The sequence below is a fragment of the Pezoporus occidentalis genome, unplaced genomic scaffold, assembly GCF_034315485.1.
Source record: "Pezoporus occidentalis ecotype Australia unplaced genomic scaffold, CSIRO_AGI_Poc_V1 ctg179, whole genome shotgun sequence".
Classification (NCBI taxonomy): Eukaryota; Metazoa; Chordata; class Aves; order Psittaciformes; family Psittacidae; genus Pezoporus; species Pezoporus occidentalis.
Genome location: NW_026913629.1, coordinates 738,164 through 752,634, shown reverse-complemented (window position 1 = coordinate 752,634; position 14,471 = coordinate 738,164). Strand labels below are relative to the sequence as shown.

The 14,471-nt window shown below is 42.4% G+C and overlaps 1 protein-coding gene across 10 annotated transcripts in view; it reads left to right on the top strand.

The window, feature by feature from the left end:
* CUX1 (cut like homeobox 1) overlaps nt 1-14,471 on the top strand; it is a 271,313-nt gene that overhangs the window by 36,647 nt on the left and 220,195 nt on the right. For all 10 annotated transcript variants that reach the window (XM_062614918.1, XM_062614919.1, XM_062614914.1 and 7 more), the window contains exon 2: nt 14,030-14,140. In XM_062614918.1, the coding sequence (XP_062470902.1) occupies nt 14,030-14,140 (111 nt within the window). The remainder of the gene's footprint in view (nt 1-14,029; nt 14,141-14,471) is intronic.

Here is a 14,471-nt window from a genome sequence, read left to right as displayed (position 1 = left end):
CTTTTGAAAGGGTATGTAGCTCTTCATTTGAACCTTAATTTTTATGTGTTGGTGCTGTTACCTCTGCAAAGCCAACTTGTGTGTCTGATAGAGCAGCAGTCAGAAAAATCTTGAGGAAGAGGAGGAACCACCCAGCTCTTAGCGTCCCATTTTTGTGCATTGTATTCTGGACTCTCCAAATTGGATTGAATGTTGTGATTGAAAAGATTGTCAGCACTATGCAAATGAGAGAGAGAAGTGAAAGTGCATCTCGTGCAAGTAATTCCTGTGTAGATAATTTGCCATAAAAATTTATATTGCCGTTCTTAAAACCTTCAGAGATTTATTCTGTCTAGGGAAAGGTGATTTATGTGGTATTAAAACACTTTTTATGTTCCAGTCCTTTAGATTTAATGTTTATTGCCTATAAAAATGAAATCTTCCTGTGGATATTTAAAAGTTTGGGTACTGTGTGAAATATATATTCAGCTTAGAATCTGAAATGCTTTAGAGATGCAGTAAATAAGTGATGGAGTGTTACCTCAGATTCACCACCCTCGGCAGTCCAGACTTACTCCAGGGCTGAATCCATTATGTAGATAGCATTCTGCTTACCTTAGACATATGGTAAGGAACAGATATAATGACAGAAGTAATGTGTAATTTTGTCATTCTTTTGGGGCTGAATATTTAGGGCACTCTGTATAAAGGTTTTTTGAGGCTGAACGTGGACTGGTGCGTATAGACAGTATTAAAATGCAGAAGTAGGCTTGCTCCTAACCCACAAAGGGCTGGGTTAAAGGAAAGATAGAGGTACACAGCAGGAGTATCAAAAGAAGAAAAAGCATTCAGCATCGTTTCTCTATATAGCTTCTACATGTGGTAATGAAGGGAATGTGATGAGGCAGTCCCTGTGAACAGAAGGGCAAGGAACAGTCCATGTTCTGGGTTTATTTCTAGTTTAATTGCTGGTTCTTTTTGCCATCCCTATTAGTGTTTAGGCAGAAACACAGAAGAAAGTGTCCCTCTTCCAAAGTGTGATTCCTAACCTCATAGTGTAGGTCCTTCTCCTGTTCGATTCTGGATGGTTTTCTTAGAGCATGATGTATCTTTCTAGAAATGTCTAAAATACAAAGCATGAATCTGAAAGAGACAGAAAGGAATCAAGTGAGGTTTTACACAAAGATCAGGACGTGTTTGTAGGTGGTTGTTTTGTCTTGTAACTTCTTCAGTGGTGCTGCTCTGCAAAAGTAAATGATGAAACATGCATTGCTTTTCCCCAAATGTTTCTCATCATTTCAGAGTTCATTCCCCAGAAGAGCTGTACAAGTTAAACCCTAAAGCATGTGTCCTACGGGGTACCGGGAGAGATGGAGGAAATGCTGGCAAGTCCTCCTGAGATTTTTCAGCTGCAGCTGCAGAATGCTGGATATTGCTGTGCATGAAGCACAAAAATTAAAGATTGATTTATTGTCATGTAGCTAAAATAACCAGAGACGTTGTGGGAAATAATGCTGAGGACTTACTGATAATGCTTAATTTGCAGTGGTCCTCAAACAGTAGTGTGCAATCCCTTTCCACATGATCCTCTTCTAACAGAATCTGATGTTACCATGAATGTTGGGATGGGTTGCACCGGAGCCTGAAGCCCTGCCTCTGGCTGCAGCAGGGTTTTCTCCCACCGTGCTTCACCTCTGCCTCATCCCCGTGTGGGAAAGGATGCAACTGGGATGTTGCAACATCAGGCAGCCAAGCGAATGGCACCATTTCAAGGAGGAACTTTGGTGAAACTTCCCAGGGTTTAACTGTCTGCCCTGGCACATGAAAGCCAAGGAAGTGTTTGAGTGTTGTAGCAGTAAGGGTCAAGTCCGCGTTAGTAAATGTAGCACTTGGTGCAGCATGTTTAGCAAGGGTGGCTTGTTTGTTGTTTCACTGGTGAAGCCAACGAGTTGTCCTCCAGACTGGGTGGGTAAGAAAGCTTGCGGAATGGGACCAACAACAGAAAAACCCAAAGAAGTATCAGGATAAAGAAGAAACATCCAATAAGCAACAAAACCCTTCCTCCGCTTTTATTCTGGTCTCCACAAGAACTGTGGGAAGGCAGGATCACATCCTAATGTCTTTTTCCTGAGTGATGTGAAAGAAGTAGAGAGACAGGAAAGCAATTTAAGCCTGTGGTGGGTTTAGCAGGGCTTGACCTTTGCTTCTAGGGTTATAGAAATAGGATTTAGCTGAAATTAGGTGAAAAGCAGTAGCTGAAAAAATAACCAAGCTTCAGCTGAATGTTTTGTATACCGAAATACTGAAATAAGGCTCTCTGTGATGATGCTGTTGAAGCGGATAGATGTCCTTGTGTAGAAGAGTTCTTGTTGCATTTAGATTATCCTTTCTTACTTACCAGCCGGATAGGCTGTCAGACCCCAGCTCTAGTGGTCTGATAATTCCATGGTTTTGTTGGGCTTCATATTTGTCCACTTTCTTCTTCTGCAGTAAACTTAGTAGCTGCATATTCAGTTCCTACCAGAAATGTGTTTCTCTTAAATATAGATGTTCTTGAACGGTAACTTTTTTCTCTTCTTTTTTTCATGAAGGATCTAAACTGAGAGGAAAAGAAGGCCAAAGTGAAACTTCTGTTGTTGATATCATGTGTACCATGTTGTGTCATCTCAAAAGAGGCATTTTTGGATTAAGCTTTCGTATTGTCAGGCTTAGGGCTTCATAGTATTTCATGGGTTTTCTCAGCAGAAGTGCTTTCTGGCATATGAACAAGGGTGTCCAATGCTCTCGTCTGCATATATGACAGCTAAAATTTGGCTGCACTTCGAGAGTGTGTAGATAAAGGATGAGATACTAGAGGCAGTGAATCTCGAGAGTAGCTCAGAGGTAATCCAGCTGTTTATTTGTGGTTTGTCTGAAAAGCGCATGGGGATGGAGAATGGTGATAGCAGCTTCACACTGTTCAATGAAAACCTTCAGCTGCCTGCTTTGGGTTACAGATCTGAGTCCTGGTTTTGGTTTAGAAATGTGATGCTCATTAAATACATAATAGAGGTAGGAAATTGTTCACGAGGACCTGACTTTCCTTCCTAAAGGACTGGAATGACTTTGGACTTGCTTTCAGCCATAGCAAAAAAGAGGGGAGATGGTCCCGCTCTGTTGGAAAGTGTTGCTCTTTATTTCAGTTTTCATGTAGGAGACATGTAAGTGTGCACATACATGGACAGAAAATCCCTGTATGACAGAGTGCCCTGAAGAGGTACAAATGTAAGCGATCTTTTGGTAAAGAGATCCCTTGGTACCTGGTTGTACCATCTACCTCCCCAGACGGCCAGGAAGCAGACATTACTGTGTCTTAGATAACTGCCTGCGTGGAGTTTCTTTCTGTGTATGGGGAATGGAGTATTGTGTTCCATCAGCTTGTAAAACTGAACTAATTAACAGACAATCAGCATTGATTGAGACAGCTGCATTCTTTACTGAGGGATGATAAACACAGGGTCTGCACAGAATTGTTTTTACTGCCCTGAAGTGCAGGAAATTGAAATTGTGTTTGATAGCCAAAATTAAGGGCTTTTTAGTGACAGTGTATCATAGCAAGGTTGACAGTGCCACTGCAGCTAAAGCTGTTGTTTTCATGTTAGTGTGATTTGTCACTGTGAACAGTGGGGGAATTCTCTAAATTACTACCAAAGGTTTTTATGGTTAAAAAGGGATTTTGGCTGGACTTTCTACCTTGGCTGTCTGTGTTCATGGAGTGAGTAGATGTTGGCTGGCTGGAGTTTGCTGCCTCTGCTGCTTCTAAATGCAGTATTTAAAATACTTCATGTATTCCTTTGTTAATGCATGATTTCTAGAAAGCCTTTATGGTAATTCCTGCTATACAGTTCCGGGTATGCTACTAGAAATGCTGATTTAAACAAAAGGATCCATGTTAGGAACACTGTACAATAGTATTTCTGGTTCTAAACTAGCTTGCAACATGACTGACATGAAGCATGTTATTTTTTGTTCTGTGCCGCTCTGCGTGGTGTCACCTCCAAGCCAGCCTCCTTGTGACTGTACATCAGCTAATTTTACTTCATGAGTCAATTCTGCTATTTTCCTTTTCATGTCACAGAAAACGAGCTTAACTAAGTACCGCAATATATTGTTGGGAATCACCTAGCTAGAAAAGGCATCTTTCATTCCTCTGCATCCTGATTTCAGTTCGGTGTGAAGTGTGGTACTTAGGCTCAACATTGTCCAGGTAAAATACTGAAACCTATAAAAACTTTCTAAAAGGCTTCAAAATCTGCCCTTCTCTTCAAGTGTCCAAAATATGTCACGCTTGCCCTTGGTATTAGACCAGACATACTTTTATACTGTTGTGTGTTGCCATGCCAAGCTGAGTCAGTATTTGGGATTTAGATCTGAAAGAGGCCTAAATAGGATGTTAATAGTAGCAAAAACCTAAATAAAGAGGATGTTGCTTTCTTGTTTCCTATTTATATCTATAACTTTTCAGAAAACATCCCCCAATTGCATTCACAGGCAATTCTCAGGAAAGCTGTATTTTTCCCATCATGGGAAAATGCATAAACCTTACAGCATGCCCAGAAAGTCAACAAACTCAGACCAAGGGAGGAAGCATGTTAGTCAGGAGTCAAGGACCGTTCTCTGAAAACACTCTGCCAAATACTCTTCCTGCTTAAATTGTTTATCAAACAACAGTTCCATTTGCCAGCAGATTTCTTCTGATCTTGTTTTTGTTATTACTTTATTCCTTAATGCAAGTTCCTCATCCAGCCTCCCCTGTCAAAGGCTGTGGTCTCTGTCCTGTGCGTGATGCCCCTTGGCTGCGCAGCTTCATGGTGGAACAGGTACATCTGAATGTGCCCCTTGATCAGCAGTAAAAAGGGAAGGGGAAGCCTGCTAGAGGGGTGTCACTGGACAACACTTTCAAGATGTATTTTGTAGGATTTCCCTGGTGCACATGCGCCTTGGTCAGGGTTTTAAGCTAATAACAACAAGAAATCCCACATTAAGACTAGCCCCATCTTTCCAAACCACGTTTGTCATGGTTAGATTATCCACCTATTGTACCACTTCTGCAACACCCAACAAACATGGAAAGGGAATAGGAGGTGTTGTGTTAAAGTCCACAGTAATTTTTTTCCTGTCCCTCTAGGAATGACTTAGTTGGAATGTGGGTTTAAAAGTATTTTTAGGTTGCTTTTTCAGTATGTATGTCTACTTTTGTTGGTAAATATTTCATGTTCAAACGTTAGCAAATGGCTTGAATGGCTTTCAGATTGGTGATTGCCTTTGGAGACTGTGAAGGATTAATGAGTGGTGGTTGTGATGGGCTTCAGGGTGGGCACTGGGTCTGTCTGTAATGGTTAACCATGTTTAAAAACCCCTAAAAATGAACTGAATAATGTGTGTTGTCAGAGGAAGAATAACTGTGAAGTTTTGTTCTAAGTGGCACTCTAGTTAGGGGTTGGTTGAAGTGAAAGAACACGCGAGCAACGAGTTTGTTTTCATTCAGAATAAAAACACATCACAAAAGCTTGAGTTTATTCGTTTCTTAAGCAGTAAGTTCCCAGAACTCACACTGAAACAAGACTGGGCGTGTATATGTATTATTGATTTATTTGTGGTAACATGCATAGCAAGTTATAAATCCTGGTCTGTGTTAGACTGTGTATCTTGTTTAAAGCCCGGATATGCTTCATTTACTAGCAAAGCTGAGGCTGAAAAGGGGGGTAACTAAATACTTTAAATGATGTAACAGAGCTCATGTTAAAGGGTCGAACTTTTTGTTATTTAAACCACTCTTTTAAGACTCCATTTTACTTTGATCTGTGGTCAAAAGGATTATTTAATGTAACTCATGAATCTGATCTTACTTGGTAGTAAGGCATTAGCTGAAGTTAGTGGCGGTGTTCAGTTACAAAATGGCAGTATAATCCCTTTCCACCTGAACACCATGGCTGCTGCAGTAATGCTTTGAAACAAATGAGAAGAATAGTGCATTAAGTCGTTTGTAATTACTCATTAGTTAATTGCCTTTTTTGTTGTTTTATTTAAGGGCCAAAGCTCTACTTAAAATTGTCTACAAAAACGTGTGTTGCAGGACACAGTTGCTGTGCATCTCCTTGTTAAAACCTAAGGCTTTGTTGGGGTCACAGATGTGATTTAGACCATTGTTTTCTCCTCGTTGTCCTTCCCATGCGCAGCTACTCCAGCCGCTGTTGGGAGGGCTGAGAAGGGGAACGGAGTAGACATCTCCTGCCACAGTGAAAGCAGAGGAGAGCTGAGTGGGACCCAGCAGGCTGTGATCTTGATGGTGTGGTTATTGTGTTCTTGGTTGCCACTTAGGGGCTAATTTTTCTGCTTTATGTGGTAAGAGCTATGGTGAGTATGGCTGCTGGCGCTGCATCTCGGTCAGCTTCTGATCAGCTAACGAGATAGGTCAAGCAGATGTATTACTTTGTGTCTTGCCTAGGCAGAGTCTTTGCAAGCAGCAGTGGGTTTCCTTTGGTTTCCCATAATTGATATTACTTGGCAGAAGAAAATGTAGTTTGGTTCCCCGCTGCCCTGTAGCTGCTACAAAAGTCACAAATGTTAAACTGAGGCATTTATTTTTCTTTCAAGTAATTAACCAGCGTGTATGTGATTAGCTAACTTGATTTTATCATGTAGAAAGCCATCAGCTGCATAGGGCAGGGAAGCAGGAGTTTCCACGCTTGTAATGTGGCTGGGAGACGATGGGTGAGCAGATTGCTCCAAGTCAGAGCAACACTTGCTGCTTCTCGCTGTACACTTGCTATCTGCCTGAAATGCTCCCTTCTGGGAAGCCTCACTGCAGCAGTGTTTAAATGAATTCATTACTTTTTGGCCTTTTCTGTGGTAGCTATTGAAGCAACTAGTTTGAACTCTTGCTTTTAAGTGGAAGAGTGTGAAAATTAATGTGTGGGAAGTCAGTGGAGCTGTGAGCAGAACCCCGCTGGGGTGGGAGCTGCAGCAGCCTTGTTGTGGACGTGCTGTGCTTCTTGAAATAAGGGAGCCCTCTCCCCAGCAAACGCTTTTTAAGAGATTTATGTCCTTTGAAAGTGTCATAACTGAAATACAAACCCCAGCAGTGTTAAGTAACTGATGCAGTAGCTTTGCTGTCAGCGTGTATGTGCCAGGTGTGAAAACCAAACTATGAGGTCTTTAGGTGAGGGAATGGAAGCTGGTGGTGTCACAGCACCGTAAGGACCGTGTTGGTAGCAGAGCATCTGCATGAGAGGACCTTTAAGGAAAGCTTGGAGAGGAGCAGCTTTAGAGATGTGGCTGCTTTTTAGCCTGTCCAGCACTTGAGGCGAGTGCTTACTGCAGTGAGGACAGAGTAGACCTGGTGGGAACAGGGATGACAGTCTGGTGCAGAGGCTAAGGAATGCAAGGTGGAGGCGAGAAGCGTTAGGGTTAGGGTTGAGGATGCTGGGAGTGAAACCTGAACGTGGTTTCTGCAGGGAAGTCAGAGCACATCAGCACGGTGGAGAGCCAGCCCGGGCACTGCTGGTTGGACCTGGGGCTTGTGAAGGGTGGTGTGTTCTTCAGCCCTGAGAGTGGGGAGAGAGTGTAGATAATGCTGGAAGATGAAAACCCCCTTTTGGAATGAATGGGCGATGTTTCATTGTTCCCCTGAGTGAGAGGAAAAGCTTGTTAAATGCAGACCTTTGGCATTAAGGTCTTTATAGCTCTGGACAGTCTCCCATTCTTTGCATTTTCAAGGTGCAGAAGAACAGACAGGCATAATTGTGTTGGCTGTGGCACTGGCAATCTTTTCTCCTCAGAGTGCATCTGTTGCTGGTGTAGATATTAGTGCAGCTGGTTTATGCTGATAGGAGCTCCTTTTGAAAAGCCAACACTCGCTTTCCTCTCTTGTGAGATTTCTTGATAGGCTTTCCCTAGTTTGTGGTATTGGCTGGTGTTATTGTGAGCAGACAAAGCCACAACAGGCTTTGTGTTTTAATGTTTCCCTTTTGTTTCTCTAAGAGCCCCTTAGTTAAGGTATCTTATTGACAGCCACATCAGCACCTCCGGTTTTGTTCACTCTTTGCGGTGGCCACCACACACGTTGACTCTGTCCAGAAGCACTGCACAGAGGTCAGAATTTGTTCCAGTTAAAGCCTGTTTCAGAACTTACTCAAGAGTCAAATTACTTCAGTATGCGGAAATAAAACGTGTTTGTTGAAATTTCCTAGCTAATTCTGTGTGTGAAAGGTTGCTGCATTGGTTTGCCAAATGGCAAAATGCTTCTTGAGAAATGGGTTTTGTTTAATGCTTACAGGTTTTGGGATTTTTTATTTCCAGAGGTGTAAAATACAGGAATTCTGGTCTTTGCATTGTTGTTTGTTCATCATTTTCTGCTGATGGGTGAGGCAGGGGATGGTGCTCATGAGGTGTTGAGCTCTCCTTGAACTTACCATCATCCCTTTCACTTGTGTTAAAAAGGGGCTTTACAGCGAGGCAGAGACAAGCTCATTTTACAGGAAGGAAACTTCTTCCATGGTTGCATTCTTACAACGTTTTATCTTTCTGAGCGCCTTCTGATTGGAACTGGGGCTGGCTTTTTACAGTCAAAAAGAAATTCCCAGTGTCTGCTTTGTGGTGGGAATGCAGAGCTTTACCAGGGGAGCACAGTGCCTGTTTGTTTTCCCAAACGCATCAAGCTCACAAAGCAGTTTACCATTTCAGCAGTACTTGTGTGATCAGCACATAGGCTTCTGCACAGGTGAGAACTGTGGGGTGTTAAAGATGGAAGGGTGCATTGCCTAATGTATCAGGGAAGTGCAGAATTCCCTCGAAACAGGTAGGCTGTGTGGATACAGAGTTGTGCCCAACACTAACACGTTGGTGTCATGAGTGCACCAGGAAATTGTTCTGTAATGGAACTGATTCATTAGCTTTGGTAGACCCAACAATGCAGTCCTGAGAGGCTGAAAACAAAACCGAGACTATTGAAAACTTTCAGTTGCACATTAGCATGTAGACTGAGTAACTGACTGAAATGATGATAAAGGGAAATACCTTAAAAACACAGAAGCAGCAGTTCAGGGGAAATGGTTACTACATTTACTGGTAAAAGACTCCTGATCTACATGCAGTTGTAATTTGTGTCAGTCCTTGTAATAAGTAAATTGAGGTTTATGGTGAAAACGTGCTGTTAACATCCTCAGCCATGCTTAAGGCTGTCAAGGCTTAGCCTGGGCATTGTGTCCAGGAGTAGGAGTCTACCAGAAAAAAATCAGTGTGTCATAAAGATATGATACGTGTTTCTTGCTCCAGTGTAAGCAAGGGTTAACCATTGTAAAACGGGAGACTAACCAAATTTTGGGGTATGGTTACATCACTTGTGGATGATTATTAAAGCTTTGTATAACTTCCCATGTGAAACATAAGAGTGCTGGGTCTAAGCAGAGACTACTAGTTAGGATATATTATGTTAGGGCAGCTTTTGGGGGGATTGGGATGCTGAAGTGTTTTGGTTTCCTGTGTCCTGAAATACCGGTGTAGTTTCCTTCCACTGTTTGGATGGAGGAACAGAGACTTCATCGGTGTCCAAGAAAGCGCAGTTTCTGTCTAGAATCATTTTCCCAAGTGAGTAGTTCTTGGAGAGCTCTGGTGGCAGAAAGGGCTGGGCTGGTGCTTCCTGTTACAAAAAGGGAAGGAGAGCTTCAGTGTGCTAAACCAGTCCGTTGTCAGTGGTGCAGACCTGCTGGCTAGGGGATTATCAAGGTATGCATCTTGTAGGGGAAGACATGTCAGCCGTGAAGGAAAACAACCTTGGAACCTGCCTGAAAGGAGGCTGGAGTTTCGGAGTTACTTGAGGTCAACCTAATAGCAGGGTGATGCCAAAAAGGAGGATTCCATCAGTTCCCCTCGCTCCAGCTGTGTTTCCCACCTCCCTTTTGTAATGGTACAACACTGTGTAGCCACAGAGGAGGGCTGAGCAGGGAACTGATTCAGTGCAACAGGATTTAAGAGGGGAAAGGTGAGATGTTTTTCGCAGGAGGCTGGGATTCCCATTGCGGCTCCCTGCACAGCTGTGGCATGGGGTGACAGGAGCGAGAGGAACAGGGATGGCTCCTGGGGAGCCTGAAAGAGACTGGAAATACTGGCATTAAAGGAAGCCAAATGCGGTTCGAGTTGGTGGTGCATAGCAGATCGACCCTCCTAGTGTTAGATATTTTTATATATATGCTATGTGAAAGAAACCTTTTAATGTTTGTTTTCTAAGGATTGCTTTTAATGACTCCTGCACTTCAGAGCGCAAGGCCTTCTTTTCTCCTCTCTTCCCACTGCCTCCCTCCCACCCTCAATAACGTTGTTGGAATGGGTCAAAGCAGAAACCCTGGAGAGAGTTCTTTAGTTATCTGTGGCTTAAGCAGTGAATGGTGTCTGCCCAAAATCGATGGGACTTTGGGGCAAGGGGCAAGATAATCCTCCTGCTTGTTCTCTCTCAAAATGTCCTCCAAGTAGTGACTCACTTTTGCAGGGGCGATTGAATAGTGGCTATTTTTGGCCAGAAAGTTTATTAGCTGCTGTTGAATCAGTGGAACTAAAGCTTCCAGGCTTTGAATCCTCTCTGTAGTTGGGTCAGCACTGCAGTGCCTTTGAGCCCTGGCTTCCGTTTGCTTTTCAGTGGGGTCTTTTTGATTTTAAAGGTGTGGGGAATGATACTGGGACATGGTCTCCTATTTTTGTTACACCCTAAAGGATTCTCTACTACGCTTCTCTCTGTATAGCATTACATCTTTTACTCAAGATCTCCTTAGAGAGTGGTTGCAAGACTTGGGAAGTGGGTGTACCTTTGAGTGTACTCAGGTTTGAAACCTCAAAACTAATGGTATTTACTCTTTAATACGTGCTTGCTTGCAGAAATGATGCGTTGGCCACATTACATTTTTACAAAAATTGGGATATCTCATGAGATTAAGTCTCAAAAAGTCTGAAAAATCTGCCATTAATGCCTGTGGGTTGTAATCCTGTATCTGTTTATGTAAAAGAAGGTTTAAGTAAAAGGAACTTGCACTGAAAATGGTTGAGATGAAGTGAGGAAGAAAATTTTCCATATAGTTTTGATTTGGGGCTTATTAACCACAACGTAGCTTGAGGATTTTAGCGTCTCAGTTTACATCAGATCTTGTATATGGGGCTGGATGTCTGCAGTTCCTCAGCTGGAATTCAACTTACTGTATCAGTTGTTCATAAATGCTAAGGCACGATCTTGAGCCTGTGGGCTTCAGCCCCCAGTGCCAAAGAGTTCAGTGTAGTTGTATGCCTTGGTGATGCCTGTACCTGAGATGTCACATAAGGAAGTTTTACACAGTAAGAAATTATTAGACCTGTCCTAGCTGGAATTCTGAAAGCAATGGGAAGGTGCCTGTAGTAAATGTGTTGTGGCACTAGTATCCATCGAGCAGTGGGGGCGAAATGGTTATTCGTCACTTGCTACTTGCCTCTTCCCTTCATAATAGCATGAAATATATGCTAGTATGAAACAGGATTTATTTTCAGTCAGTTCTTAGAATCATAGAATCATAGAATAGTTAGGGTTGGAAAGGACCTTAAGGTCATCCAGTTCCAACCCCCCTGCCATGGGCAGGGACACCTCACACTAAACCATCTCACCCAAGGCCTTGTCCAACCTGGTCTTGAACACCGCCAGGGATGGAGCATTCACAACCTCCCTGGGCAACCCATTCCAGTGCCTCAGCACCCTAACAGGAAAGAATTTCCTCCTTATATCCAATCTAAACTTCCCCTGTTTAAGTTTGAACCCGTTTCCCCTTGTCCTGTCACTACAGTCCCTAATGACGAGTCCCTCCCCAGCATCCCTATGGGCCCTCTTCAGATACTGGAAGGCTTCTTTCTTGTCTTTAAACGTGGAAGTGTAGGTCTTTAAAAGTCGATTTTTCCACTTGTAAAGTTGCTCGCTAGCACCCTGTACTGTAAAAGAAAGCGTTCGATTCTTTGGTCTCCTGAAATTCCTCCTTACTTCATGATTTGTGTTTGCTTTGCTTTGCTTTAAATGCGTGCTTCCTTTTTAAATATAGTTTTCCAAGTTGCTGGCCGTACCAGATTGTTTATATTTTTTAAAAGCCTTCTGCTTAGCCGTTATATTGCTCTTTATAGTACTGCTTAACCACATTGGTTTCTGTTGCTCTTTTTTCTTGCATAAACTTAGCTGGGATGAATTTCAAATGTGGTTTATCCAACTGTTAAGTATTTCCCACTTTTCTGCAATAGATTTCACATATGTTACAGAATTCCAAACCAAGATCTGGTGGACATATTGCCCTGTTTTTTAACTCCAAGTCAGAAGTAGAGGGTTTTTTAAGCATTACAGCGACAATATTTAGGTCACTGGCTCCAGTGTACTGCCTAGCTTCAAATCCATTTGTCATATTGAGCTTATTTCCAAGGATTAAGATAACACGGTCCATATATTAAAATAAATAAATTAAAAAACCTCTTAGTTTCATGGTAATAAACCTAAAGAGGGGGAAAATATTGATCCTTTTGAGTTGGAAACTGCAGAAGGCTTTTTTTTCCTGTGTTACCTGCTGCTATTTCTAACACCTCTGCACACATAGGAAGAGGCAAATCTTTGGTTGTCCCATTTTGCTTCCCCATAGTGGCTGCCCATTTCCACTGGGAAACATGTATGATCCGACCTACAGGAAGTTTTTATGCTAGCCATTCAGTAGTAACCAAATCCACTTTACTTTTACTATGGTCTTTTTGTGTGGTGGTAGCAAGAGATGCCTTGGTCAGTGACTTGATTGACTGTTGGGCATCTGGAATCAGACCCCACAGGAGGTCCCAGGCTTGGCTTCTCAGTCTATCCTGTTACAGGTTATTGGGTTATGAACAAATGCCAGTGGTGCAGCAGGTTTTCTGGTGAAGAATCTCAGGGTCAGAGGCACGTTGGCAGAGGGATGTGATGAAGATAGCTTCAGAGGAGACCTGCCTTGTGTTGTTCTTCCTTTTCATGAGCTTCGTTTGCATAGCCAGGTTTTTCTCCTTTCAAATGAATAATGGAGGAAAACAGTGCCGAATTCCTGTTGCAGATTCTTGGTTATAACTCCAGGTGACCTGGGGAATGAGGTACACAGCTGAGCTTTGCCTTTATTTTTTTCATGTTATGTGGAAGTACTGCAGAAAAGGAATAAACTGACGTGGAGTATTGTTGGTTTATGGGCTGAGAAGTGACCCGTTCAATCTATTAATGGTGACATTTGGAAGCACAGCACTGAGTAAAGAAACTGGGATGGGGATAACGCACTTGGGTGGAGCTGGGCATCGCTCAGTAGGCTGAGCCCGTACTTCAGCCTAGTAGAAGCTGTTGGAAGATAATCTGGCATTATCAGATGATGAAAGAAAAAGATAGTTTTGGGGAAGGAACCAGAGACTTGCTAATAATTTTAGAGGCACAAATTCCAATAGTAAGAAAGGATAATTTTGTGTTCAAATAAAGAAAGACTTAAGTTGAAACAGGGCATTGCAGTGGCAGTATAGAATTCTGCACTGTGTCACCTGAAATTAAGAGTGACTGAAGCATAACCACTCTAGGCTGAAGTATAAGGTTAACAAATATTTGAGTTAATCGTAATATTTTTTCAGAGTAACTCAAAAAGGGAAAATTCAGTTTCTTTACAAAGCAAGCAGGTGAAAATGAAACTGGCTGGAATGTGGTTTAAGATCCAGATTTGGGAATTCATTAGGAGGTGTGTATTGCATGCCACTGCTGCTATCCTGTATACTGTTGTGGTTAAAGACACAAATGATTTTGAGAAAAATGGTGATATTTGGGTTGTAAGATGGGGTTGTAGAACCTCATTTGATGTTACTCACGAGGTCCAGTTTCTGGAAGCCTGGTGCTTTGTTCTGTGCCAGTAGTCCAGCTGTCTTGATGTTCCAAATGCGTGATGGATGTATGAGCTTTTGTTTTTATTTCTCTGAGAAACGGAGCTCTGACCATAGTCCCTTTTTGTTGTTGTTCTGTTTTTCTTGACAGAGAGAGCTCGATGCCACAGCAACAATATTGGCAAACCGGCAAGATGAAAGTGAGCAGTCGAGGAAAAAACTTATTGAGCAAAGTCGCGAGTTCAAGAAGAACACTCCAGAGGTAAGGAGGAAAGCTGTTCCAGTCTGTCAAGTTTATTGCAGTAGTATATGGTATTGGGCCTGTGTAAGTGTGGTTTTTTTCCCTTAATAGTTTGTTTCCATGATTTTCTTCTACGCATTGCCAAGTCCACCATCCTAAGCCTGCTTATCTTTGATGGTTTTCTCATCAGGGAGCTTTTGCGTTCTGTAAATAATGGATATGAATTGATGTTTTTAGAGGAACCATGAACATTAGCTTCCAGCAGGCTTGCTCTATATTTTCTATAGTGTAAAACCTGGAGAATTGCAAAAAAAAAATTACTCTTCACTAACCCAAACTCCCTTAGCACTTG